The sequence below is a fragment of the Phaethon lepturus genome, unplaced genomic scaffold (assembly GCF_000687285.1).
Source record: "Phaethon lepturus isolate BGI_N335 unplaced genomic scaffold, ASM68728v1 scaffold2303, whole genome shotgun sequence".
In the NCBI taxonomy this organism is placed as follows: Eukaryota; Metazoa; Chordata; class Aves; order Phaethontiformes; family Phaethontidae; genus Phaethon; species Phaethon lepturus.
The window spans coordinates 1-26269 of NW_010526765.1; the positions used below are offsets into that span (position 1 = coordinate 1).

Sequence of the window (26269 nt, forward strand, 5' to 3'; positions counted from 1 at the left end):
CGCGCCCCCCGGGGCTGGGCACCGGTGGCGGGAGGGAGGGGATTCACTCTCCTCGGGAAGCCTCATCGCCTCCCAACTTTCAGATGAGTGGTGCGAGTGAGAGAGTATCGAAACGCCGCCTCTTCAGCCTCGGTGCTTGGCCGAGTAGGAGTGGAGAGGCAGGCAGGAGGGGAGAGAGGACCCCCCCTCGCTCCGTGTCTCTTTGAGGGGGCATCTGGTAAAACTGGGAAGGGGCAGCTTCAAAACAGAGCGGCCGAGGAAGCCTTTCACGACGGGTGTTCAGGCCGTGGAGCTCATCGGACGCTGTGGGCGCATCCTGTTCTGGCTTGAATTTTTGTGTTCAGAAAGGATGTGGGTGAATTCATGGGAGAAACGTGAATATTTTAAACAGAGATACGGCGTCTTTGGCTCACAGAGCCCCTTGGCTCTACGCTGCTGGCAGCTGGAAGAATATCTTGGGAAAGCACCACTCTATTCTGCCTTGTTCATGTGCCCTTTCCAGGTGTCTGCATCCCAGCGTGGCTCCTGTTGTTTCTTCGGCTCGGGGGTGAGCTGGTGTCTCTAAGAAACCTGAAAACAATCCTCAAAACACTTGGTATGAGGGACCTGGGATGCCACCTGTGACTGTCACACTCATGCTTTTAAAAGGCAGTTGTACGGTCACTCACAGAACAACAGAAACATTACCAGTATTAATTACAGACTGAGAGAAAAGCTGACTCAAAAGCTGTTCCTCATTTGCTACATTTTCATTGTTTCTCAGATAAACCTAGACTAGCATTTATCTTTGAGTCACAGGTTTTGTGCTCTCTTTTTACTGCTTTTAAACTACTCGTTGGTTCAGTTCTGGACTCGACTGATAAACAATAGCTTAAGACAAAATGCAGCTGCTCCCTATGCCCATAACGTTCATACAATAACTTCACACAGTTGCAAAGTTGTTTTCAATGTGCTAAAGACTTTTTTGTTTTAGAAATAAGGTGATCTGTTATAAACATTGTATTCAATTTCTGTTCTGTTGAGGAAGGGAGAATTTACAAGCAATGAAAAGTATGTTTTTAACTTACGAGAGAATTAAAAATAAAGGAACTACAGTGTATGAGATGCATTAGTTTTCTAGAACAATATTTAAACTTATCCTTCTGTTTAAGGAGCAAAATCAAACCTCTCGGCTATCCTGCTTTCTTGATTTACCTTGACATACAATTACCTTTGGTGTGATGGGGCCACGTAGAAGTACGAAATTGTCAAATTAATCTGAGAACAAAAAAAAGATTGTAACTTAATTTGACCTTCCTTCCCCTTACACCCTTTAGCTTCCTTCTAAAGCTTGGGGAAGCAATTTGATGTTGATTTTCAACTACACCGCAGGGGTCTAAAACCAAAATTAATGTTGTAAACACTTTGTATTTTGTTCCTTACTTGACCACTGCCTCCACATTCAGATGTCTAGTGAATTTTTGGAGTACTTAAGCTTACTGACAAACATACACAGATGAAAAAGCTTTCACTTGATTTCACATAAATCAAGCAATTTCTGTTGCCTGAGGCAGCGATGCAGCAGGCAACTTCAGTCTTAAGAGAAAAACCCCGTGAGTTGCTCATAGTCAGTGCGCTGCTGTTGGTCATGCTGCTTTGCACAAGTGCGACATTATCCTCCTCAAGACAGTTTCTGGCGTCATTTAGTAGCAACACAATGTAAACCCAGGCAAGGCTGGAGGACTTACTCCTTTAGATCCTGTAACAGACAGCTGCCACGTGTATCTTTTCTACTCTTAACTGTAAGCCTAGGAAGTTAGAAAGAAGGAAATGTTTCAGCTTTACAAGTGCAGAGACTTACCTTCATTTTCACCGTTGTCTCATAGGCTACTGCGGTAGAAAACATAGCGATTGCCATATAACTTCAATAGGGAGAGTCAAAATAAATTATGGTCTGCTTCTTTTGGAAAGAGACACCAGAATGTAGAGTCTGAATAATTATTTCTCAGCAGATAGAAACTCAGGGGCACTCGATGAAATTACCAGGCAGCAGGTCTACAATGAATGCCATGGCATTTCATTTCATGGTGTATGTCATTCACATGTAAAACTGCTGTGATGTATTATGACGTGACATACAAATTAGTTCCAAAAGTAATGAGGCAAAATAAAAGGAAAATGGGCATTAAACAGGGATCAGGATGTAACCTCCATTTCAGGAAGTTCATGAACTGCTGATTCCCTGCATTTCTGTGGCTGACCGAACAGGGCACCTCTGTATGTTGTGTCCCTCTGACAGCTTGTTTTATTCTGAAAATAACAGTCATAAACAAAATTCAATGAAAACTTAACTCCTGCTGTGACCAAAGTATTAACTTTGCTTCAAGGTGATTTGGGAGTGCAGTTCAGAAGGTAGTTGAGCAGCATCCTGGGAGGGTGTGGAATCACAGTGAGACTTTTTCAAAAAAATGTAAATGTGTCAAGATTGCACATTTTCTGATCATGAAACTGATGTAAAGACAGGAGTACTGCCTGCAGCCTGTCAGTTTAGATCTTGGTTGACTGTTTCCTGTACCACAATTTTCAGTAGACTAATTCTTAAGAACTTAACATTCTTTGTGTTATAAAAATATTTTGGAATCGTGTGTATTATATGGAGGCATTTACCTGTTCTGTGTTATGGCTTTAGCTATTGAGAGGACAAGAGGCAATGGTTTTAAACTGAAAGAGGGGCATAAAGAAGAATTTTTTATGATGAGGGTGGTGAGACACTGGCACAGGCTGCCCAGAGAAGTTGTGGATGACCCATCCCTGGAAGAGTTCAAGGTCAGGTTGGACGGAGCTCCAAGCAACCGTATCTGCTTGAAGATGTCCCTGCTAATGGCAGGGGGTTGGACTAGATGATCTTTAAGGTCCCTTCCAACCCAACCCATTCTATGATTCTATGACAGCTACTGGGGGAATAAGTGGGAAAGCAGCGTTATGGATCTAAATTTTTTTCTCAGCTTGTTTTGGGGGTGGAATGGGATATGGGATTTACGCAGCAGTGGTTTGGTGTCTCTTGATTTCGTCTGGAAGTCATCTTGCCAATGCTTGGAGATCAGAAGGGAAGGTATCAAAGGAAAATAAATTTTTAAAGTAATTGAGTTTCTGGGAGGATGGAGGTGGGGTAGGAGAAGGGAATGGTTAAATAATAAAACAGTGTGATAAACTTTAAAAGTACATAGCCCCTGGAGCAAAGCTCAAGAGGACTGTGTTGTGAGTCAAGCAAACAAGACTATAGACCCCACAAGTCTAGTAAAGCTCACATTTAATAGGACTTATATATGAAAAACGTAGAGTTACTTTGTGCAGCAAGTGTATATAGTCTGTTTGTTGTGTTTAAAGTCTCTTAGCAAATTAAATAGTATAGTTCTGATGAAGCCTGTCTTGTGACTGTTTACCACTCTTTTTTTTCCTGGAAAGAAAAAAATTACCAATACAAAGCACCAGTGGGGCCTGCTGTGGTGATACTATTTTGCAGCTCATGCCTTGACGCTGTTCACTTTACTTGGGCGTAGTAACAGGATGCCACCCCATCTGTCTTTGTGGAAACACAAAAAGGAAGAAGACTCCCGATACCCATGTTTGCTTGTTCACACCCACTCAGATAAAACAGTTCAAAGGAAAATGATTAGATGATGAAAGGCTCCCTCTAGAAGTCTAAAACTTGTCAAAAGTCTGTTGGGTAGTAAAGATGATGGTACTTAGTACATTTTAAAATGTTCAGAAATTAGGTAGTGTATCAGAATATTATCATTGTGGTGGATCTTATTATGATATCTCTGTTTTTATCCTGACCTAATGTAAGAATTAAGGGCTTATGTAGTCAGTTCAGAGAGAGGGCAGACCCAGGATTAATACTGCTGCTTCTCTTCATGTTTCCTGGTTTCTGCTGACAGCAATCTTCAAACAGGGATTGAAAGCCTAAAAGTCTAAATTTGGGTTGAATATGTTGGCCCTTTGAAAGGAATACAAGATTAATGTAGAGACATTTTGTTCCTGTATTTTGAATTTTATGGCATGAAATTAAATCTTAAGATTTTTTTAAAGGCTTTCCAGTATTCTGGAACTTCTACTATTGGAAAACACAGTGTTCTTCATTAGAATCTCTGCTAGACTCTCTGCATTTTTTGTCTTTTAATTACAGTTATAAAACTTTGTTTTCGGCTTTTATCTTACTCTTATTTGGCAATTCTATTAGAGAATATTCTTGGATGCTTATGGTACTTTTCAAACATCAAAAGGCAAATGAGAGTGCACAGTTTTGTAGAATTTTTGAAACACACCTAGAGTGACTTAGAGTCCTTCCTAAAAAAGTCTTGGGCTGCAAAATCACTTTCCTTATTATGCCAATTTTCACAAAAGATATAGAAAAGTCAAGTCAAAAGGAAGACGTATGAAGTCAAGTGACTTTGCCAGCGTCACACCAGCATTTTGTGATGAAGGAAAGAATGGAGCACAAATGCTTGGAATCTATTTGGTCTGCATTTGACTGTGGAACTTTCCTTCTATGAATGTTGTCTAATTACTATGGTATGAGAGTATATATCAATTATTGTGGTCTGAAAGATTAATACAGGAGATTATTTCTTTTTAAAGTACAGAAGTTTTCAACGTTTAAAAAAATCTGAGTTAAACAGTCAAAGACAAAACTAAGCTCAGAAAACAGTGTCACGGTATATGCGCTTCTTTGCTTCTTGCTTGTTTGTAGACTTGTTCCTTTTTAACAGCTCATGAGAAGCAGGTAGGTAAGCCTAGTTATCCTTGTAGAAACACTGTAATCTGTTTTTAGGGGAAGAATTAAGGAACAAAACCATTAAAAATCAAAGCAATGAGCACCCAAATGCCTGTGGATGATAGGGGTTCAGGGCATATGGATTTATTAGTGGAATACCTGTGAAGCGAATACCTGAATTTTGTGTTAACCTTAGACTTTAGCCATATAATTTCTGTAGCTTTTAACTTGTCTGTCTTGTTTTTCTCATCCTTGTTCTGGTTCATCTTGCACAGGAATACAGGCTCTCGATTTGCGGCAAATTATGCTATGCAATAGGAGGTGCCCCAAATCAAGTGGCAGGGAGTGCTGCCGCTTTCTTCCTACAGATCTACCTGCTAGACATAGCCCATGTAAGTAGCACAAGAAACCTTTACAGACTGTAGGCTTACTTCAACTATAATGTTGTCAACAATGTCCCTGGAATGATAAAAGGTGAATTATCTAATAAAGCTTTTAACTTGTCTTGTTGTCATTGCCTCTAGCTGTTCGTCATCATGGAAACTACATAAACTTTTCTGGAAATATTTTTTTTTCTTTTTTCAGTAGCTTCCTTTCTGTTTTGAAGTGCACATTGTTTGCTTTTAGTTTGGGATCATTGGTAGATCTTTAGACACTGTAGAGCTCACACACTTGTAGACACAAGAAAAAGCAGTCCTCTGTGTCAGGAGTCAGAGAGTGTAAGATATGAGGCATCTGAGACGTTAATAGCACCATGTTGAGGTCAAAGTTTTGTTCATTTGGTTTAATTAAAGAATCACTGCAGTTGCATCCAGTAGTCAACATAATTTCACATAGATTTTATTTGGTTTATCTAGGATAATTTCTTTGCAAAGAAAGCTGAGTTATCCTTCCTGAAGGTTCTTTGCTTCCAGTTTGTGGCTTTCTGGTGCAGAAGCAGACCTGGTAAAACAAAGCTGTAGGAGTCATCCCGTTCATCTGACTTCCAGCTGCTCCAGGACAGCAGAGAAACAAAGAAAATCAATACATAAGCACTGTTTTTCTATTTTGGATTGTCTTGTATGTCTGCATGGTAACTAGGTGGGACAGAAAAAGTATTATAGAACAGAAAGAAGGATTTTAGGGAGATGAAGCCAAACTGCAGGGACTGTGAGAAGAGCTGTAGCTGAAACTACATGAGTGGCTTTCAGCACTGATGACTGTTTTTGTTTGCTGGAAAGAACAGGAGGTTCTGGATCAGATATCATTATCCATTTGCTCCTTAAGGTGTAGAAAGACAGGATATTATGACTGGAGGAGTGGAAGTGTCCAAAGGTTTATGGTTTTCCTATAAAAGTCTGGTGTCAGAAGCTGAGATGTGACTTGATAAAATTGGCAACACAGTAAGACTGGCATGTAAAACTGAGACCTTGAGTGTCTTGTTGAAACCGAAGTCACAGGACCTAGAAAAGGGGCCAGTTTTGGACAGCAGTGTCAAAGACAGCAAGTGGATGGTGTGGAGTCTTGAGTTGGAGATGGAACAGGTAACTTGGAGATGCAGCAGGGAGGTGGATGCAGCTCTGACTACAGCTGTTTCTCACTTACATCAAGGATGAAAATACAAGCCATTGGAGATGATGAAGCATTAACTGAATGAGGAAGACACTAATGTAATTTTCCCAGGGTGCTTATAAATATGGTAGTTTCCCCACTCTCTGCTTATCACAGAAACTGAAAATTTTTGAAGGTAGGGGCTGTATATTTCTTTGTGTGCTTATGTACAGGGTCCAGAAAGCTGAGATCCCATTCTTGCATCTTTGGGCACTACCTAATTAAATGACATAATAATAATTATTTTGTTAACAAGCTCCTACTGAAACCAAATTATTTTGCCTAATGTTTGTAATGATACACTTAACTACTTCATTAAGGGGCTTAATTATTTGTTCGCTGATGGTTTAGTTCTCTGAAGTAATCCTGCAGGGACGGGATTTATTTCAAGGCCTGATAAACAGCTCTGAAATCCTCTGTTTTTTTCCACACATTTTTAGGGGGCAGCACATAATTTTATAGTCACTACCTGGATTTAATCCTTGCCCACTTAGAGGGCAGAATTGTTTTAACTCTTTGAGAGATTGTGAAACGTGCTAGGTTTCATACATACATAATCTTTCATACATAACCTGTGTCCTTTCTAACAAAACTACATTTGTATTCGCTTTCTGCAGCTTACAGTTTTTCCATTTCAATTCCATGTTCCACCTAAATTACTTGTATAAACTACAGAGATATAAATGTAACTCCAAACCATGCAGGATCCTTGAGTCAAATTACTAGAAAACACCACAGCCTGTGATAATAGGATCTTGGTCTTTATTCCTTTTGAGATGGGTAAATTTAGCACATATATCTTGCATTTTATTAGCATTGAGAAGTTTCTGGCATGGGTGCTGACAGACACTGTCTAGATTTAGGGGCTAAGAAAATGCAGCCAAGGGATGTATAAGCCCATACTGATGATGAAGACAGGGTGACTACACAGACTCCACTCCTAACACAAGAGATTTTAATTTTCCTCAAGGCTTTCTTCCACCTCTGTTTATCTAATATCCACTTCCTTCCTGTGTATTCAAGTTATCTGAACAAAATACCAATGCAAAACCCACCTAATTTGAAGCTTTCTGTTCCTGTGTCCTTCATAACTGGAATATTTCAACGCCTGTATCTTTCTGACTGCTATTTTGTCCTTGTTTTGGCAGACCTGTCTCTTGAGAAGCAGTAGTGACTTGTGAGCGGTTGCAGTGCAGCCCCCATGGTACCTCGGGGTCAGTGGGCTACTTGCCACCCTGCCTGTGGGAGGGTACAAGCCAGCGAAGGTGGATGAGGTGAACGTCAGCAAACTGCTATGGCACACAGCCCAGTGCTCATCCTAGCCTGTCAGTGCAGCAATAGGATGCTTGGAGAGCCACTGTCATTACCTGCTGGAGACAACCGTTCCCGATCCTTCCCTGTTCATAAGCTTTCTAGGGTGGAGTATGTGTCTTGGAGCTGGTGGTGTCAGAAAGACTGTCTGCCCCTGCAATTTCACCTAATCTGGGCTAGAATTTAACAGGTGTGATTACAAAAGCGCATAGCATCTGCCTCTTACAAAGGTCATCCAGGACATCTCAGAGATTATCGCTTCTTTCTTTCTTTCACCTCTGAAGGAATACCTACACCAAATTCTGCAGGCAGGGGACCTGCACCGCTGGAAGCTGTGTGATGCTGCCTAGGAGGCAATAAGCTCTGCAGAAAAGCAGGGGATACTGGCTCAGCTTGGTGATGTGTCAGGCACATTCGCCAGGCTTTCCGCTGGGTTGGAACACTGATAGCGTAAAGCAGCATATAGGTGAAGGGGTTTTGTCTGCTGTTGCTGTTTAAGCCCCATAGGCTGTTTCAGCAGTCTCTCGCTCTCTCTTTCTCCCCCCATGTTTTTAACCACTGTGTGATATGAATTCCTAAACTCTTTATAGAAATATGTGACAAATAACTATGTTGCCTGGGATAAAATGTATTTCTATATAGGCACTTAAATGCGGTCCTCCTGGGTTAACTTCAAAGGTTTTTCTACTTGGCCATTTTATTCTTATGTAATCCATGAGAATTTTTCAAGTGAGATTCATTGGACATGTGCTGGCAACTTGGATTTGAGCACACGTGCCTTATGCCGTTCAGTTGTCACAGTTCACTTCTGAGTGGATAAAGTCTGCTTGTGCTACAACCTCTTCCACAGCCACATGTCACCAGTGGGCAGCCTTGTTGGTAATCTAATGAGATGAAAAAACATAAATGCATGTAAGCAGTTCCCTCTACTTTTTTTCTAGATCAGGTCAAGATGAAGATATGGGTAAATGGCGTTTTGTGGGGAACAATGTGAGGGAATAATTACAGAGGGACTCTGTCAGGATTTATGACTAAAACAAGGACTTTAGTCTACTGTTTGACTACCTGACTCATTTTCCTAGTTCTAAACACATCCATAATCTCTCCTTCCTTGCACTTTTTTCCTGTAATCCCATCTTGCATGATGTCTGTCTCAATGTCTCATTTGTTTGCTATGAGTGACCAATAGTAATTTCCATGACAGCAGCAGACATGTTTTGTAAATGAACTATCGTTATTCTTTAAAACACTGAGGTTCTTTCTGGAAAGTTGTTTTATGCTGTTTCATTGTATTGTGAAACAATGGCTCTTGTTTACAATATTGTGTCTGTACTTTCAGATTACTCCATTTCATGCCTCTCTGGTGCTGTTCATTGGCAAAGCCTCAGGTGCAGTTACTGATCCTGTTGCTGGCTTTTTTATTAGCAAAAGTAGATGGACAAAAATTGGCCGGCTCATGCCTTGGTAAGCAGAAATATCTACATATATTTACATATATATACACACACACATATATATGAATATTGTGTGTGTTGTGATCATACAGTCATCTCATTGAATTAGACTAATTTTTCTTTGCCTGTTTCTCAGACGACAGTGATTGTATTCATTCTACATATATAAAATCAAAAAGCAAAATTGTAATGTCATCTATTTCCCTTTAGCTTGTTCACCCATGAAAACACAGAAGAGATTTCCTACTGCTGGAGACATAAACAAATAAAGCCAAGACACTGTGCTGCTAACAAAACTGGAAGCTCAGATATAATTCAGATATTTCTTGAATCTGTGGTTGAATTTTCAACTTTGTCTAGATTCCTTTAGTTTGGCTTCACTCCTCCACAAAGTTGGAACTTGTTTCTACATGTGTCCTACATGTAGAAACATCTCGTCAGCCTTCTAGGAGCTCTTTTAACTTTAGTTCTCTAGGTAATTCAGTAAAGGATGTGTACATACATGTGGAACAGATGTGACACCATGGCAGTGAAGGGCCCGGCAACCAGCACTGCCCTGACACTCTATTACACTCTTCCTTACAGCGGTCATTCTGGTCCTGCTTCTCTTATGTCCCCATGGTGATTAAAAAATCACCATGACTTCTATACTGGAATGAGATGCTGTAAGATTTTGATCAGCATTTCTGGAGGGACAGAGTGGTGTTTCACTGCGACATATTTATCCCTTGTAGGCATTCTAGCTAAGTACACTTGTATATGTGCCATCCATGTGCTATAAGGAGAGGTTAGAAGAATGAATGTTACTCGTATAGGAAGGATATTGACAGGTGTGAAGCAAGAAAATTGGAAAGCGGTAGTCCATGTTAGAGGAGCCCAAGCTCATATATGCCATAGGACATTTATTTGTTGGATTTTTATTACTTTGGAAGTCGGGGGGAGACAGTAGTTTGTGAAACAAGGAGTCTTTCATCACTGCTCTATCTCATGCTTTATAAGGATGTATTGTAAGATATTTTGAATTCATTTAACCCCCCAACTTGATTCACAGCAAAAATCTAAGAGTAAATGTGGTATCCTGAGCAAAGAAGTTGAATTTTCATTGAAAATAAGCTCAGTTTTTTAGCTGGTGGTTCTCTTGCTGTTATGTGGTTTAGGTTTGCAGAAACTTGTCTGTGGGCAGCTTATATCTGACAAAGAATAGAAGGCAAGTACATGTTGGAAGAAGGCTGAGATCAGCTGCTCTTGGCCTTAGGAGGAACAGGGCCTTCAGGTCAAAGTTAAGTTTTTTGTCAAGAGCCCTATGGGAAAAGAGGAGCTTGCTGCTGTTTCTCTTTTCAGGATTTGGTTCGTGGCCAGGTAAATGGAGTACTTTTTAATGAGCACTGAATTAACCAAGTAAGAAACTTATTCAGAAAGAAAATAATGACATTCAGAAAGAAAAAAATTGTATTCTGATGCCTTTTTTTTCCCAATTCTCTGAAAATACTGCAAATACATGTGTTTAGTGTTAGTGTTAAATTGATGTTAGGATAACTCCCATCCTAGCACATGCATGAAGTTACCAGCCCTTTGCACTGTACACCAACTACTGTACAACTTGCACTTCTTACAGGAAAAGTGCTTATCTAACCCAGCCTTTAATATGCATTCATCAAACGGCTGCTTTCTTTGCAGAAGGATTTTGTGTGGTTTTTTGGTAATGGTAATTTTTTTCATGGGAATTTTGTTCCTGCACATTGGAGGTTAGACCATATTTACACAAAGCAAAAAATGGGTCTTCCATTAGCTTAAAAATACTTCGAAATTATTCTGACTTCTTAAGTATCTAGAGTGTAGCAATAGAATTGGCTGTCAGAAAAGCTTGACAGCAAAGCAAGAACATTAGTAAAGAGGGCAAAAGTTTAACTATAGCTTAATACTGTACTCAATAGAATAAGTTATCAATCACTATTGATCTCCTTTATGTAATGTGTTTAAAAGGCTTAAGCAGACATTGACTCGAAATACAAAATCTCGTCAAATATTTTGTCAAAGGAGATAATAGTAGACAATCAGATATTCAGCAACTCAGCAAGGCTCTGAAAACTCACTGACATTAATGAGGAAAGGAAAATGTGGAAAGAGGAGGGAAGGAGGGAAGAATACTAAGAGGGTTATTGCTGAAAAGTCACATGAAAAATTAACTATGAAAATATTTTTCTGTGGTGACTGTCTGGACACAAGTCTGGAAGAGCTCACAATTTTAGAGAGGAAGGTAGACTCCTGAGATGTGTCAGGATTTTACCCTTATCTTTTTTTCATTGCTAACCAGCTGTGGATGAACTGTGGCCTGGGGACCGGAGGGACAGAGAATACCAGAACCTGGCACTTTCCTTGTAAATGCTCAGCTCCCAGTGATGCCGTCCATCCCAAAGAGCAGTCTGGGAAAGCTATTGTTTTACAAAACTATTTACCCACATTACTCTTTTGTATTCCAGGTTTTCAGTTCACGATTGCAAAATAATCAGCTGACCCCCAATGTCAGTAGTGCTGTTGTGAAGGGATTAATCTGTTTTCTCTTTCATGTGTTTGGATATTTTTTGTTGGGATCTTGGTCATCTAATTACATTGTTTAAAGTCTGATTTACAAGAATACAGAAGAGTCCTGATGCTGCTGCAGCTCAGACTTTTAGGAAATAATATCATCTGACCGCTGCTTCCATATCATGAAGTTTGACAAGTGTTTGCCTGAAATAATTTTTAGACTAATGTAATAAATTGCTGGTTAATGGCAATGTCTGGAATTTAAGTTTCTGTGGTTCTTTTTTTTAAGCCACCTTCCTCACCACAAGATGATCCTTTTGTGTTTGAAGTGATTAGGAGTTTTGCTGTTGAGTGAAATGGAGCAAATTATCATATACCCAAATAGATACAGACTGTAGAAACTATTGCAGTGGGCTGTCCAATATCTTTTATGATGTTTTCAGCATTTTTAAGTGTATCAACATATTTGCATTTGCTTGAAGCAGCAATGAAGAGGCTGAGTTGAGAGGAAAATTGAAGGCATTAAAATTGGAAGAGGCAATCCTTGGTAATAAGTAGACTCATGTGAAAATTGCTGAAGTATGTGAAGACGTGGCAATAGGGCTTAGTTTTCAGTGACTCTTTCTAATAAAGGTCTAGTCTGAGACATGTACTAAGGAATGGTATATATCGGTATGCTGTTACCATGCATGTGCAATGAAATTCGGTCTGTTCTGAGTGGGATATTAGCTTAAGTATAGCTCTTTTCCTTCAGATTTCCTGGGGTTTTGTCCATTTTATGGAAGTACTTGTATACATTTTATATTAATCTGTGCATTTAATTCACGGTGACATTTAATGCTTAAAAACATGTCATCTTTGTAGTTAGAAAAACTGCACATAAATTGCATTACATCCATTATTAGCAGGAAAATTTAATGTGCTTTGCTATCATTTTGTTGAGATTGTTGGCATGTGTTAATCTTCTTTACAGGATGCTGGCATGTACACCCTTCACGGTAGTGTCCTATTTTTTAATGTGGTACCTGCCTCCTTTTGTATCAGGAAGAGTTGCATGGTACCTGACTTTCTACTGCCTTTTCCAAGCACTGACCACAGTAAGTAACTTACAGGTCATGTTGTTTTCAGCAGTAACTTGCTTGTTTTCTCTCTCTTTTAATGCATTCAGATTTAGTAAACTGAGATTTAACAAAACTTTACATTTGATTTCAACTTCTAGTGAGTTTAAAGGATAGGCAGATGTCCTTTTATCAAACTCTGCTGTTTGATGTTTTTTGACAGTGCTTTCTCTGGCAAATGACTTGCTAATTCAGACAGATTACCTCCAGTCACTTTCATTGGCAGTGTCCTAGATACTCAACTCATTCTTGTATGGATCCACAGAGACATTTGGATTCCTAATTCCAGTTAAACATCTAACTTCTCATAACTTCCACTTTCAGGAGCAGATTAGGAGACCAAGTAGGTTTATGGCTCTAGTTCTGGGTGTTTTGACACAAGGTACAAGGCAATGAAAAGTCAGTGTACCAGAGCTGAAATAGTACTGAGAGCAATCATCATGATATTTATGCCTGGACAGAGGAGTATGAGCACATGAATTTTGTAATACGGCTCAAAACTTGCAATATTTTTGCAGAAGCCATCGTTTCAGTGGATCCCAAAGAACTTATCTGACACGTTCTATACTGTACACGTAGGGGTTGCATCACCTCGTTTTCCCTTGTAGCCAGTATCAAGGTGAAACAAGGCATCTTCCATGCAAAAGCAGTATCACAGAGCAGATTATGACTGGAAGTGAGACAGGTGCCTTGCAATTTGGCGGGGTGTATCCTGACTGGCTGAATTTCACTGGATCACGTTTTGAAAAAGTGGTTCCCAGGCATTTAAATTGTTTGTATTTCTTGTTTGGCTTTGGCTTTTCTCCTGTTTACAGATCTGTTGGACCTGGGAATTCCGTATTCCTGTGTTAAGCTGGAACGCTTCCCTAGGTCATTTGTTTCCTCTGGAGAAAGATGGTCCATAAGACATTCATAATGGCTTAAAATAATTTAATTCCCTCTCTCTTTTGAAGGAAAACCAGATTTTCCATGGCAGAGCTTGAAAGTATATATACTTGCCATGTTTGATGAAGGTGAACAGCAATGCATTTTGTATGAACAGAGTAGGATGTGGACTGCCAGACTTAGTTTGCCTGGCTACAGATACTGTTCGAGCAAGTTCATGTCCCACTTCCACTTCATATGAGTCTGAGAGTTTGGTCTATATGTTGTTCCAAGATTTTAGAAGTTATTTTTATTTTAGCTCAACACTATGAGGACAGGGTCCCACTCACATCACTACCATCCAAAAGGTGAAGCCTTTAATGTTCAATAGTTATTTTCAGTGAAGTACTACTGGAGATAAAGGCCTCTTCTGCAGTAAAAGCGGTGTTCATTTACCCAGCATTGCAATAAATATTACTAGTGCATTGTTTCCACCAAGATTTTACAGCAAGGTATCAATTGCATGCTACAGTGCTGTAAAAACAAACAAGCAACGTTCCTCATCTACCTTTTTGCCAGTGCATGGACATAGCAATTGAGTGTTTCTACCTGTTCTTAACTCAAATTAAAGAGTATGTGGCCAAATTGTACTGAAGACAAAGTAGTTTTCACAATTATCTCCTGGAATTACATAGCGAGACAGACATTTGAAATATTTGGGGGGATTTTTACAGTCTCCCGGCTTGTATAAAGTGGAAAATTGTATTGTCTTTATTATGGCTTTGCTTCCTGTTAGTTAGCTCAAGCTAGGAACATGATAGTCTCCTAGCGCAAAGAAAACTAGATGCTCTATAGCCTAGCTATGAAGAACATTTTCCCAAGGATGCTGAAGGAGCACAGCATTAAGGTAAAGTCTCTTGGTAATTTATTATTTATTATTTACATTACAAAAGATACTTTTTTCTCCTTATATGCTTTACAAATTAGAAAGACAGGTCTTTGTGCTAAAAAATGCAAAGTTCTAAGTAAGTGAATTCCAAGGTCACATTAAACCATTTTCTCAGATATCGAAGGAATACAGCATTTGCCCTGACATTTCCTAAGTGATGTTCTTTCTTTGCATAGTTATTCCAAGTACCATATTCTGCTCTCACCATGTTTCTCAGCACAGACCAGAAGGAGAGAGATTCTGCAACGGCATACCGTGAGTGTGATCTGGGCTTTCTCAACTGGACTAGGGCTGAGTTTTATTTAGAATCATTCTCTGTCTATAGGAAGTTCCTAATGGTTTGTGTCCCTAAACTGGACATTTATATGAGTTTTTTAATATCTGATGAAAAATATTTTGTCTTGCAAATGATTCCATTTTTCTAGCTAAATAGGAGACATTGATATTTTATTGTCTCAAATTGTCTGATTGGCTATAAACACTTTTTGGTTTATTGCTAGCCAGACAAAACAATAAAAATCACTCTTACCCAAGCCAGGATAGGGAATAATGATTTCATTTAAAGGTGACTTGTAGGGGAAAAAAACAAGTGCTGATCTTCTTTAACATTCAGTTCAAGAAAGCCTGAAAGTCATTTTGAGTATTTTCTTTTTCTTCTTTTTAAATTTAGTTTTTATTTCCTTGGGTTTATGTGTTTCATGTTATAAATTCCAATCTCCAAGCTGTTTTCTCTGAAAAAAATTCTAGAACTCATAGAACCAAGACACTTAACCCCACCAAAAAAGGAGAGTAATTTTGTGTGCATGTCCACAGCAACTGAAATCTCTCTTTTCATTTGATCTGTGTCTGTTTACTTCTAACATATACCAGGTAGTTTAAGGACAGATCTTGCTGTAATATAACTAGCACTCTGTATTAGTTAAAAGAATGAGGGCTTCCAGACCAGATCTCTGGCTCTTCAACAATCAAAACCAGACAAAGTTTTTGCTTTGAAGCAAATTGATCAGACCAGAAAAGTGCAATGAAAGTCTTTCCAAGATTTCCTGTATAGATCATAAATTGAATGTAAGAACAATTTATTTCCTTCCTGCTCTCTTCAGCTCTGTTCTCACGCCTTCTTTATTATGTAACTGCTATGGCCACCAGCATTAAGCAAGGTAAAGAGAAAAGAGTACTCCAGTGTCACTTGAAAGACTTTTCTGTGTCTTAACTTGTCCTTCGGTGTTGCTTTAGAATAACTACAATTTTTTTGTTGCAAATGTTTTCTCTTCCTGGCAAAGAGCCTTTTCTCTTCCATCAGTCCTTCTAACCCTCAACATACTTGCTTGAGTACATTGAAAACTAGACTTCAGAGGCACAATGAAATGGCCAGAAGTGCTAAAAAAAAAAATGCCCGAAATTCAAGGTACAATATCCCCTGAGCAAACCAATCCCTTTCCAGCCACATGGAACAGTTGTGATTTGCATTATCATCAACTATCTCAAGAGAAAGTCTGGGCTAGCAGTCATAGGACAGGACAGAACAGCGGGAGATTCTAGTTGCGTTATATTCTTTGGCACTGACTGTATTCTGAGTCATCTGGCCTAAATTCTAACTAAATCCATGTACCTAGTGTTTCCTATTGTCTGGTTTTATGTCTTCAGAGGCTGTGATCCAAATAAATGTGCTTTCCTATCTGCTAGTCCCATGCAAGACTTCACAGGCATGTGAGATTTTTGCTCGTAAAAACTGTTGAACTCCATGGCTGAGAGGTGTTATACATTTATAGTGTCATTTCATTGTTCAGAAAAAAAAAAAGAGTGTAACTTTTGAGTGTACAGCTGTTCTCCTAAGCCAAGATAGGGCGGTGGAATGAACCATAGTTTTGACTTTTCAAATGTTGGTATTTTTGTATATTTTGAAACTACATTTGTTTGCAGCCAAGTTTTCTTGTAATGGTTATGATGATGCGAGAATCTTTTTTTTTTTTCCCCTCTCTTTTTTTTAACAAGTGTTTTACTTAAAGACTTTTGCCTTTCTTTGGGTTTCATAGAGAATTCTTGTTGATAGAATTTCTTGGATGCAGCTGGTTGTTCAGGCATTTCTTCAACTGTTTAAAGAAAAACAGCTGTGTAATATGAAGTGTGCTTTTAAAAAAAAAAAGGTTGAGCTCAGAGGATCCATTACCCTCTACTGGAGACAAGCAGAACTGCTTACTGTAAATTTTGTTTTGCTCCTTACTATAAATGCATGGTAGAAATACTGGTTTCCAAAGTTGGTTTAACATAAATCCTACTTACACTCTGGGCAAAATATAACTTACTTCAAGGACAATCTGCTTTCTGAAAGATCAGCTTTCCCGGCTAAGGTAGAAAGTAATACATTATAAATTCTGAGTGCACAGAACTTTGAAATCTGCCCGTTTCTCAGCTCTTGCTGCTACTTAGAAAATGAGATTTCACAATGGTTGTATTTCTGTTGCCTATAATGATGCTTCTGAGCTAATTCTATGTAAGTGCTTGGTAAAATGCAGATGAGGAGACCTAGATAAAGGTTATAAATGTATAGGTGATGTTTTGAATGAAAGGTGTGACTCAGGTGCATTGCCTTTGCACTGAGTATTTGACAGTTTGGAAGTTCTGCAAGGCCCATCTGAGACTAATTCGTGACCAAACACTTCAGGTTGAGGTTAGGATTTCCACCATCTGCCAGCATTTTTGTGTGCATGGACTGAACTGTAATATTGCTAGTAAGAATGTATTTGAAGTTTGGGGAAGATTTTTTTTTTTTATGCCCCATTGGTTTAAATTAATGTTACATGAAGCCTCAAATTTTCCATTCAGAAGCATTCTCTGTTTGGGAACATACTAGCAATAGTTTAAATGATCCAAGTCTCCTAGGGAGCCTCTCTTTCCTTTTCCTTACTTATTCTTCCATAGCTACATAGAGCCATCATTACTGCACTGTCTGAATACCTCACAGGCTGTGTGCACTGCCCTCCCATTAGGTGGAGAAGTGCTTTTATCCCTTTACAAGCATACACAAAAAAGCATGTGTTCAAGGTCACCTAGGAAGACTGCTACAGAGCAGAGAATTTGAATAAAACTGAACCTAGGAGATTTTTAAAAACACCTGTCACTTCCCAGGAAAGCACGATAACCACCAGGACACAACCTGCTCTGGGAGTGGCCCTTCAAAATCCCCCATGGTGCTTCTGAGAAAGGAACATGGAACTGAGAGAGAACAAGTAGGAAAAAAGCCTGATGTTTAGGTCAATGAGAAGAGCATTCCCTCATAAACAGGGAGTCTTTGTCCCTGTTCCTGATCTGTTCATGTATTAAACCTTATTTATCTCTATCACCTAAGGGACAGGATGCCAGCCAGAGGGACCTGGACGAGCTTGAGGAATGGGCCCATATGAACCTCATGAGATTCAACAAGGCCAAGTGCAGGGTCCTGCACCTGGGTTGGGGCAACCCCCAGTATCAATACAGGCTGGGGGATGAAGGGATGGAGAGCAGCCCTGCCAAGAGGGACTTGGGGGTAATGGTGGATGAAAAGCTGGACATGAGCCGGCAATGTGCGCTCATAGCCCAGAAGGCCAACCGTATCCTGGGTTGCATCCAAATCAGCATGGCCGGCAGTTCAAGGGAGGTGATTCTGCCCCTCTATTCCGCTCTGGTGAGACCTCACCTGGAGTCCTGCATCCAGCTCTGGAGCCCTCAGCACAGGAAAGACATGGACCTGATGGAGGGGGTCCAGAGGAGGCCACAAAAACGATCCAAGGGGTGGAACACCTCTTCTATGAGGACAGGCTGAGAGAGTTGGGTTTGTTCAGCCTGGAGAAGAGGAGGCTCGAGGCAGACCTGACTGCAGCCTGCCAGGGCTTCAAGGGGGCTTGTAAGAAAGATGGGGACAGACTTTTTAGCAGGGCCTGTAGTGATAGGACAAGGGGAAATGGTTTCAAACTAAAAGAGGGCATATTCAGACTAGAGAAAAGGAAGGAATGTTTCACAATGAGGATGGTGAAACACTGGCACAGGTTTCCCAGAGAGGTGGCAGATGCCCCATCCCTGGAAACATTCCAGGTCGGGTTGGACGGGACTCTGAGCAACCTGCTCTAGTTGAAGATGTCCCTGCTCATTGCAGGGGGGTTGGAACTAGATGACCTTTGAAGGTCCCTTCCAACTCAAACTATTCTATGATTCTATGATTATGCAAAATGTGTAAATAGTGTCTGGAGCTAGGACAGGAATTCAATTTATCTCCCTGCCATGAGGATGCTGGGTATGGCCATATTGCATGGAAATAGGAATGGTGGGCTTGAAATTTCTCAGAGTGAGAAGGATCTAGAACACAGATTACTCACCATTCGCCTGCAGTGGAGCTGTAACAACTAGCCACCTTGTTGCCTGATTTTGAGTACATGAAGCATGAGCTGGATGCACATGGTGAGATCTTTGCTTTCCCAAGCAGAGACTTTGGTTGTTTTTTTAGATGATCCCTTGTTCTGATCGCACTTGGAGAAGTAGTGATCTGAATCATTACCTGAGGCTGAGGTTGCTAGTTCTGCCTGACTGTGGTCTTAAGCAGTTAAGAACAGCACCTGATGTTTCCAAGATTTTGCAGCCGTATTATTTCCAACATAAGCCTGAGGTGAGTATCATTTTACTTTACAATTGGAGAACTCAGAGGTCCAATCAGATAAGTGGCTTGACAAATGTTTCATAAGTTATTATCAAGCTTGAGATTAAAAGTCTGATGTTACGGCTCCTAGTCATGCCTTAGAAAAACAGAATTCAGGATTTAAACTGTAGTTCTGCTCTGGTCCTCCAGATGAAAGGTTTCTATGTTATCCTCTTGTGGCTCTTAATCTCAGCCTTATCCATCACGCAGCTTGTAAAAAAGAGGCTATTCCATGGAGGCTCCTAAAAGCTGATCAGAAAATAGATGACAAAAGTCTCTTTCCTTGAAACTGTTCTGTTACTGACCTTTCCTGTTCTGCTGTTCTTGGCATTGCTTTTTCTACTTGTTGCCTGTAAGAGAAAATGGTTTGATGAGGTTTCTTTTCAGTGAGACAAATAAGCAAGCTTGCAGACAGTGGAGGAATTGAGTTCTCATCCTTAGTGCACGTTTGTGCTTCCTTCTTTAGGAATGACCATGGAAGTGCTTGGGACCTTGATTGGAGCTGCACTTCAGGGGCAGATTGTGGCCAGTGCTCATGTCTCTCATCACTGCACTGTGAATCCCCCAGTAAACACAACCGACTCCTGGCATGACACTTCCAGCTTTCCAGACCCCTCAGATCCCCTGTCTCATCAAGTGAGTGTCTACGGGAGCACACTAAAATCTCTTGCGGGGGTGATTCTGTAATACATATCATCACGAACATGACTTCCTTGAAATCAGTAATGCGGGAGCTGAGACAACAACCTTATTGCAAACAGGGCTTCCTGTCTTTGGTCTTTGCAACCACTTCTCAGCGTGACAGCGGAATTACACTGAGGAGCTTTGCTGAAGATGCCAAACTGTAAAGTAGCTAAGAGGTATATGGCCACCCTTTGTTTTCACTAGGGACTGATTTACAGTTTAAAATAGAAACTTAGTAAGAAAAGCTTACTTTACCCTGCCACGAATACTGCATCCAGCTCTGGAGCCCTCAGCACAGGAAAGACATGGACCTGTTGGAGCAGGTCCAGAGGAGGCCACAAAAACGATCCGAGGGGTGGAACACCTCTTCTATGAGGACAGGCTGAGAGAGTTGGGGTTGTTCAGCCTGGAGAAGAGGAGGCTCCAGGGAGACCTGACTGCAGCCTGCCAGGGCTTCAAGGGGGCTTGTAAGAAAGATAAGGACAGACTTTTTAGCAGGGCCTATAGTGATAGGACAAAGGGAAATGGTTTTAAACTAAAAGAAGGCAGATTTAGACTAGAGAGAAGGAAGGAATGTTTCACAATGAGGGTGGTGAAATACTTGCAGAGGTTTCCCAGAGAGGTGGCAGATGCCCCATCCCTGGAAACATTCCAGGTCAGGTTGGACGGGGCTCTGAGCAACCTGCTCTAGTTGAAGGTGTTCCTGCTCATTGCAGGGGGGTTGGAACGAGATGACCTTTAAAGGTCTCATCCTACCCAAATAACACTATAATTCTATGCAAAAATGGTGGCTATAGCAGAATCTTTCAGTTCAGCCACACTGCTTTTCAAAGTAGTTATCACTAGGGATCTCCTGTAAAGATTAATGACTGTTAGGTGAACAAAACTGTACGTCCTAATTGGAATCTGTATTCTTGTGAAGGTACAAAGCACTGTTGAAAGTAAATGGTTGGTAACGGGCAATTAGTGGGAGCAGGGCTCAGTGGTTAACATGTGGAATGAACCTAGAGATCCATGTTTGTTTATTCCATTTTCCACAGCAGATTTTTCCCGTAATCCTGCACAAGTAAATTAATCTCTTCATACTTCAGTTTGTTATTTTTTGAGAAACAGAGAAGGTTTTATATCTGGGAGGAAATCCTAAAACCTGATCCAAACCTCAGTGAACACAATTTGATAGTCTTCCATTTTTTCTAGTGGTTTTGAAACAGGCCCTGAATCAAACAATTACCTTGTGTAGTGTTTTTTTCTGTCACTTCTGAAATTGTCAGTTAGTTGGTTCCATTTTACCAGTTGCTGGATTCAGTCTTTCTTTTTATATTTTCATCTATTTCTCTGTGTGTGCATGTACTAACTGATATACAAAATTCCCCATGAAGAAGATTCTGTGACCTCAGTCTAATCTCAGGTACTTGGCAAAAATCAGGATGTACGTATTCGTGCTCTGCTTATTGTAGTTGAATAGCTCCTATTAGCACTCTTCAGCAGCAGTAAAATCACTAGCTAAAGGCATGTTTTATTCATGCTTTGAATTTGCATACCCTGGCACCACCACTGGTAGTCCAGGAAGGGGACCAAGCCTTGCCTCCCCCTACTCCCAGGCACTGTTCTCTGTCTCTGTGCTACCTGATCCTTTTTTTTGGCATAGGATGTTGTAAGGCTTCCCAGAGACCTGATCTGGGAAACTGCCTGAGGAGAACTGTGCTGCTTCTGTAAGTGGACATGCCATTTTATAGCTGATTAAAGCATTTTTGAAGCTGCTTGTTAGGTAACTTCTAGTCTATATTTTAACAAGACACAGAACATCATCCTGTCTTCCTTTTTAGCTTCTAGGACAATGGCTTGATGCAGAGAACTACAGTGCTGTTACAGCTCTGTGAATTATTAAGAGGAGTATCTTGAAAAATTGTGGAGCAAACTGAATTTCATTGCACAGCAGATTCCCTGCCTGAATCTGATTTATGCCATAATTGCCAACTCCTACTTTCAAATCTCTTAAATGGCTTTCCAGGAAAAAAAAAAAGTTGATTTATTTCCTTTCTGTCTAACCACACGTGCTTTCCTGTACTTTTTGGGATAGGAGGGAGATGGAGAAAGAAGCTTCACAAAGAGTTGAATGTCAAGTAGTTTTATATTTTGCAAAAAATAGCAAAGATATCTAGCTTAAAGTAGCCAGAGTTTGTAGGTAGAACTAATGTCTTCCATTAAACTAGCTACTAACACTGGGAAACAATGGAAAAGACTTTAGACACACAAACATTTTTCAGATCTGAAGAAGTCACAGCATAATTGGAAACTTGTCTCCTTTTTTTTCCCCACTATATGTGTTGATGTAACTAAAGATATTACCTTCTTCATTTCAGTTCCTTATTTACAAGCAGCCATGTGTGCTTATTTACAAGCAGCATCTTTTGTGAGGATTTCCTGTTTATTTGTTTTGGTCTTTGTTTTTTTCATTTTTCCACTGTTTCATGTGTCACCTTCTCAGGTTTTGTAGGTGTGTGCTATCCCATGGTTAAGAATGGTCTGGATTATGGTGTCCAACTGTTTTCCATTGGTAGGGTTCTGTTCAGTCCTTGTTCTTTCCTGCCCTTTTTCCCCAAGAGCCCTCATGCCTGAGTAGAAGCTATAGTGTGAATGAACTGCTCTGGCAACTCACATTGGGAGTTGGGACCAGAATTTTTTGCCATTTACATAACCTGGCATCAATTTGGTTGTATTATGGGAGCATGCATGGCCACCGAGCCACGTGGGGGAGCTGCTTGCATTGCATAACAGGGCACTTGCCTCTTGTTCACACCACGCACAACAGAATATGCACCTAACTGCATGATTGACAGGAGATGTTGGATCTTGATTTTGGTTCTGTGACTGATGGACATTGAGTTATAAATTGAGGCAGGACTAGGGTCTATGAACCTGAAGTACCTTCCTTATTATAAAAAAAATGTTTACAAGAGGCCAAATCTTGACTATTTCTTTTAGTGCCATTCAGGAGTATGGCCCTGACCTTTTTTGTCATGAGGACTAATTCTTAGCTGCTCAAGAGCACACCTGGTTTAAAAGAAGACCTAGTGAATGACTGGTATTATTTTACTCATTATTAAAGAAAGTGGAAGAAATGGTTATTTCTAAGCATTCCTGAAGTTGTTACTGTAAGCTTAGGAGTGGATCTTTCCTACTGGAAATCATCCATGGATATTGATATAGTTCGTAGATGGGCTAACAAGTTTTGTTTAGGGTCAGAGAATCTTATTTGGCCTACCATGAATATCCTTGATAGTTTAGGCTCAAATTACACTTAAATATGACCTGTGAAAGAAAGCATTTAATTCAATTGCTTTGAGCAAATTAATAAATAGACACAAAATATAAAATTCATAACGGAATCCTGTTACTATCCTTTTTCCCAGCCCCTTCTCTTCTGACTGGCTGTTTTTGAGGCTGAAATGACCTCATTTAAGTGAATTCAGGTATCTACAATACTGCAGTCTGTAGTCTGTGCAAGCAATAACCAATATTATAAAAGTGCTCTGTGACTTAATTTATAGCTCTGATATAAAAAACCCAAACCTTTAACCCAAATAAAGAATATTCCTGCACGCCTTTATCTCACCATGTCCCCTTCTGAAATGTAAATGCCTTAGCAAAAGCTGTTGTCTTGAAGATTGTCTATATTTACATGGTTCATCTGACTACCTTTGCATTTATACTGTGACCTTACATTTGGGAGTACATTCTTGTAATTGCATGCCTGTTTACCAACTGCTTCCTAGATTTATAATAACTCCATTTGAAACATACTGCTGATAATTTGGAATTCAATTTTCCTATCAAATAATCAGTGTGTCCTAAAGGTCTATAACCAGAACTTATTTTATAATTGATAACACAATATAAAATAAATTATTACAGAATACTAAAGCAAAATAATTTTTTTAAGCATTATTCAAGAGTCAGTGTAATCAGAGTTAGAATCAATAAATGTGATCTAATGATGTGGGAGGTATCCTTGGAGGTTTTGTTCCCCTGGCTAATAGGAAGCAAAGATTTCTGAATTTGCTTGAGTATTTCACTGAATAACTGGGAAAACAAGCATGCAAGCTACCACATTCTCAAAATATTGCCATGAAAGTGTGATTTCTAAAATCCATTAGAGCCTAAAGGAAGTTTTTATAATCACTATGTATAAATGCAGTAACTGTAGTAATTGTGTTTACATCAGTACTGAGGCCTTTCCTATCCAGCATGAAGTCTGTGTAGCTAGATCACCTGGATTTACTAAAAATCACAATCACTGTATGGATGCTGCATGTTTTTGATAGATGACTGTGTATGTCTATAGCTAGTCACAACATAAGGACATTTTTAAAACATTCAGGTTGCCAACACAGTAGCCCTTTTGTTCACAGCTTCTTTTTTTTTGCAAGAAATATATACTTACGTGCCCTGGATTTATCCTAAAGTAGGTGGTGTTTATAAATGAACTGCAGAAGTGAACATTTTTCAGGGAGGTAGAAGACAAACAGTTGGCTGTATGTAGATGAGCATTTCTTCATTTGCAGATGACTCACCAGAAAGAGACTGACGTTTTCATACTGATTTGTCACTCTCCTGTCACAATTTCAAATATGTCTGTCTTCTTTCCAAAGGCAAAAGTTTATATGATTGCAGCAGGGGTCATAGGAGGTGTGTATCTTCTTGGAATTGTTATTCTTTTTCTCGGAGTAAAGGAAAAAGATGGTAAGATATATTTACGTATGCCTAGATTTAATAATAATTATTTCACATTCATCTCTGAAAAAAAGATTGTTATTTTATGTATTCTGCTCCTTTTAGATCCTTATGCCTTGAATTCAGACAGAGCAATTCCTTTTTGTAAGGGGCTTGGACTCACCATGAAGCATGGTCCATACGTGAAGCTTACAGCTTCATTTCTTCTCATCTCGACAGCAGTTCAGGTAACTTCAGACTCCCTAAGTCTGTGTGTTGTCTTCATTCCAGTCCCAGCATGGGAGAGTCTGTGGCAGCTAAAATGCAAATAACCTTTTGCTGGTGACTGGAGGTGGTGATTTAGGGGGTGGTGCCTTCCTCTACAACTCAGTAGGGAACCAGAGTCCATTTTTGATGCCTGGGTGGTTCTTTCAAACGAGAAACAAAGCCAAAGTCCTGACCACTTTTTTTCTTTTTTTTTTTTTTTCCATAAAAGGTGAGGAACTAGTCCTAGTGACCCAGATTGGGTCATTATATGTTATCCATCTACAGTCTCCTGTGGTTTCAGTTGCTTAGAGAATGCTTTTTCTCTTCTCTCTGTTCTTCTCTATAGTGTGTGCTGCTTTAAACCATTGCCCCTTTCCTTTGCATAGGTGACTGTTCTCAGACAGTGGCTGAACTGGTTCTTATGGAGTCTTTTGTGATGGAAGACATTAGGTCAGAGTAAGAAGATATTCAGAGGCAGGAGGTCTTACCTGTCTCAGAGCTAGACAGAGCTAATTTTCAAATGAAGACCTGCAGTTGAATGTGGCTCTCGCAAAAAGATGCAATATCTCTCCCATAGAGAGAAGCTGTAGAAAAACTTAAAGCCATTCAGTAAGAAACCCTTACTCCCCATAGTCCATCAGTCTTTTTAAAACTTGATTTTGAGCTATGTTCAACTCAGTCAATATGTTATTTTAATGTGAACCTGTACATATCAGTACAGTTGATATGGTGGGAGTGTTGATCTGCTGGAGGGCAGAAAGGCTCTGCAGAGGGATCTGGTCAGGCTGGATCGATGGGCAGAGGTCAACGGTATGAGGTTTAATAAGGCCAAGTTCCGGGTCCTGCACTTGGGTCACAACAACCCCATGCAACGCTACAGGCTGGAGAGCTGCCCAGAGGAAAAGGAACTGGGGGTGCTGGTTGACAGCCGGCTGAATATGAGCCGGCAGTGTGCCCAGGTGGCCAAGAAGGCCAACAGTCTCCTGGCCTGTATCAGGAATAGTGTGGCCAGCAGGAGTAAGGAAGTGATCGTGCCCCTGTACTTGGCACTGGTGAGGCCGCATCTTGAATCCTGTGTTCAGTTTTGGGCCTCTCACTACAAGAAGGATGCTGAGGTGCTGGAGCGTGTCCAGAGAAGGGCAACAAAGCTGGTGAGGGGTCTGGAGCACAAGTCTTATGAGGAGCGGCTGAGGGAACTGGGTTTGTTCAGTCTGGAGAAGAGGAGGCTGAGGGGAGACCTTATCGCTCTCTACAACTACCTGAAAGGGGGTTCTAGTGACGCGGGTGTTGGTCTCTTCGCCCAACTAACTAGCGATAGCACGAGAGGAAATGGCCTCAAGTTGCGCCAGGGGAGGTTTTAGGAAAAAATTC

The 26269-nt window shown here is 40.2% G+C and overlaps 1 protein-coding gene across 1 annotated transcript; it reads left to right on the forward strand.

Annotated features, from left to right (window-relative positions):
* Positions 1–4732: 4732 nt before the first annotated feature.
* LOC104614729 (major facilitator superfamily domain-containing protein 2B-like) lies at positions 4733–24879 on the forward strand (the record flags this gene model as incomplete). Its single annotated transcript, XM_010283153.1, has 8 exons — positions 4733–4765; positions 5032–5148; positions 8997–9121; positions 12611–12734; positions 14745–14823; positions 19701–19870; positions 24571–24661; positions 24758–24879. Coding segments are annotated over 8 exons (861 nt in total), but the record flags the coding sequence as incomplete, so codon positions are not given.
* Positions 24880–26269: the final 1390 nt, after the last annotated feature.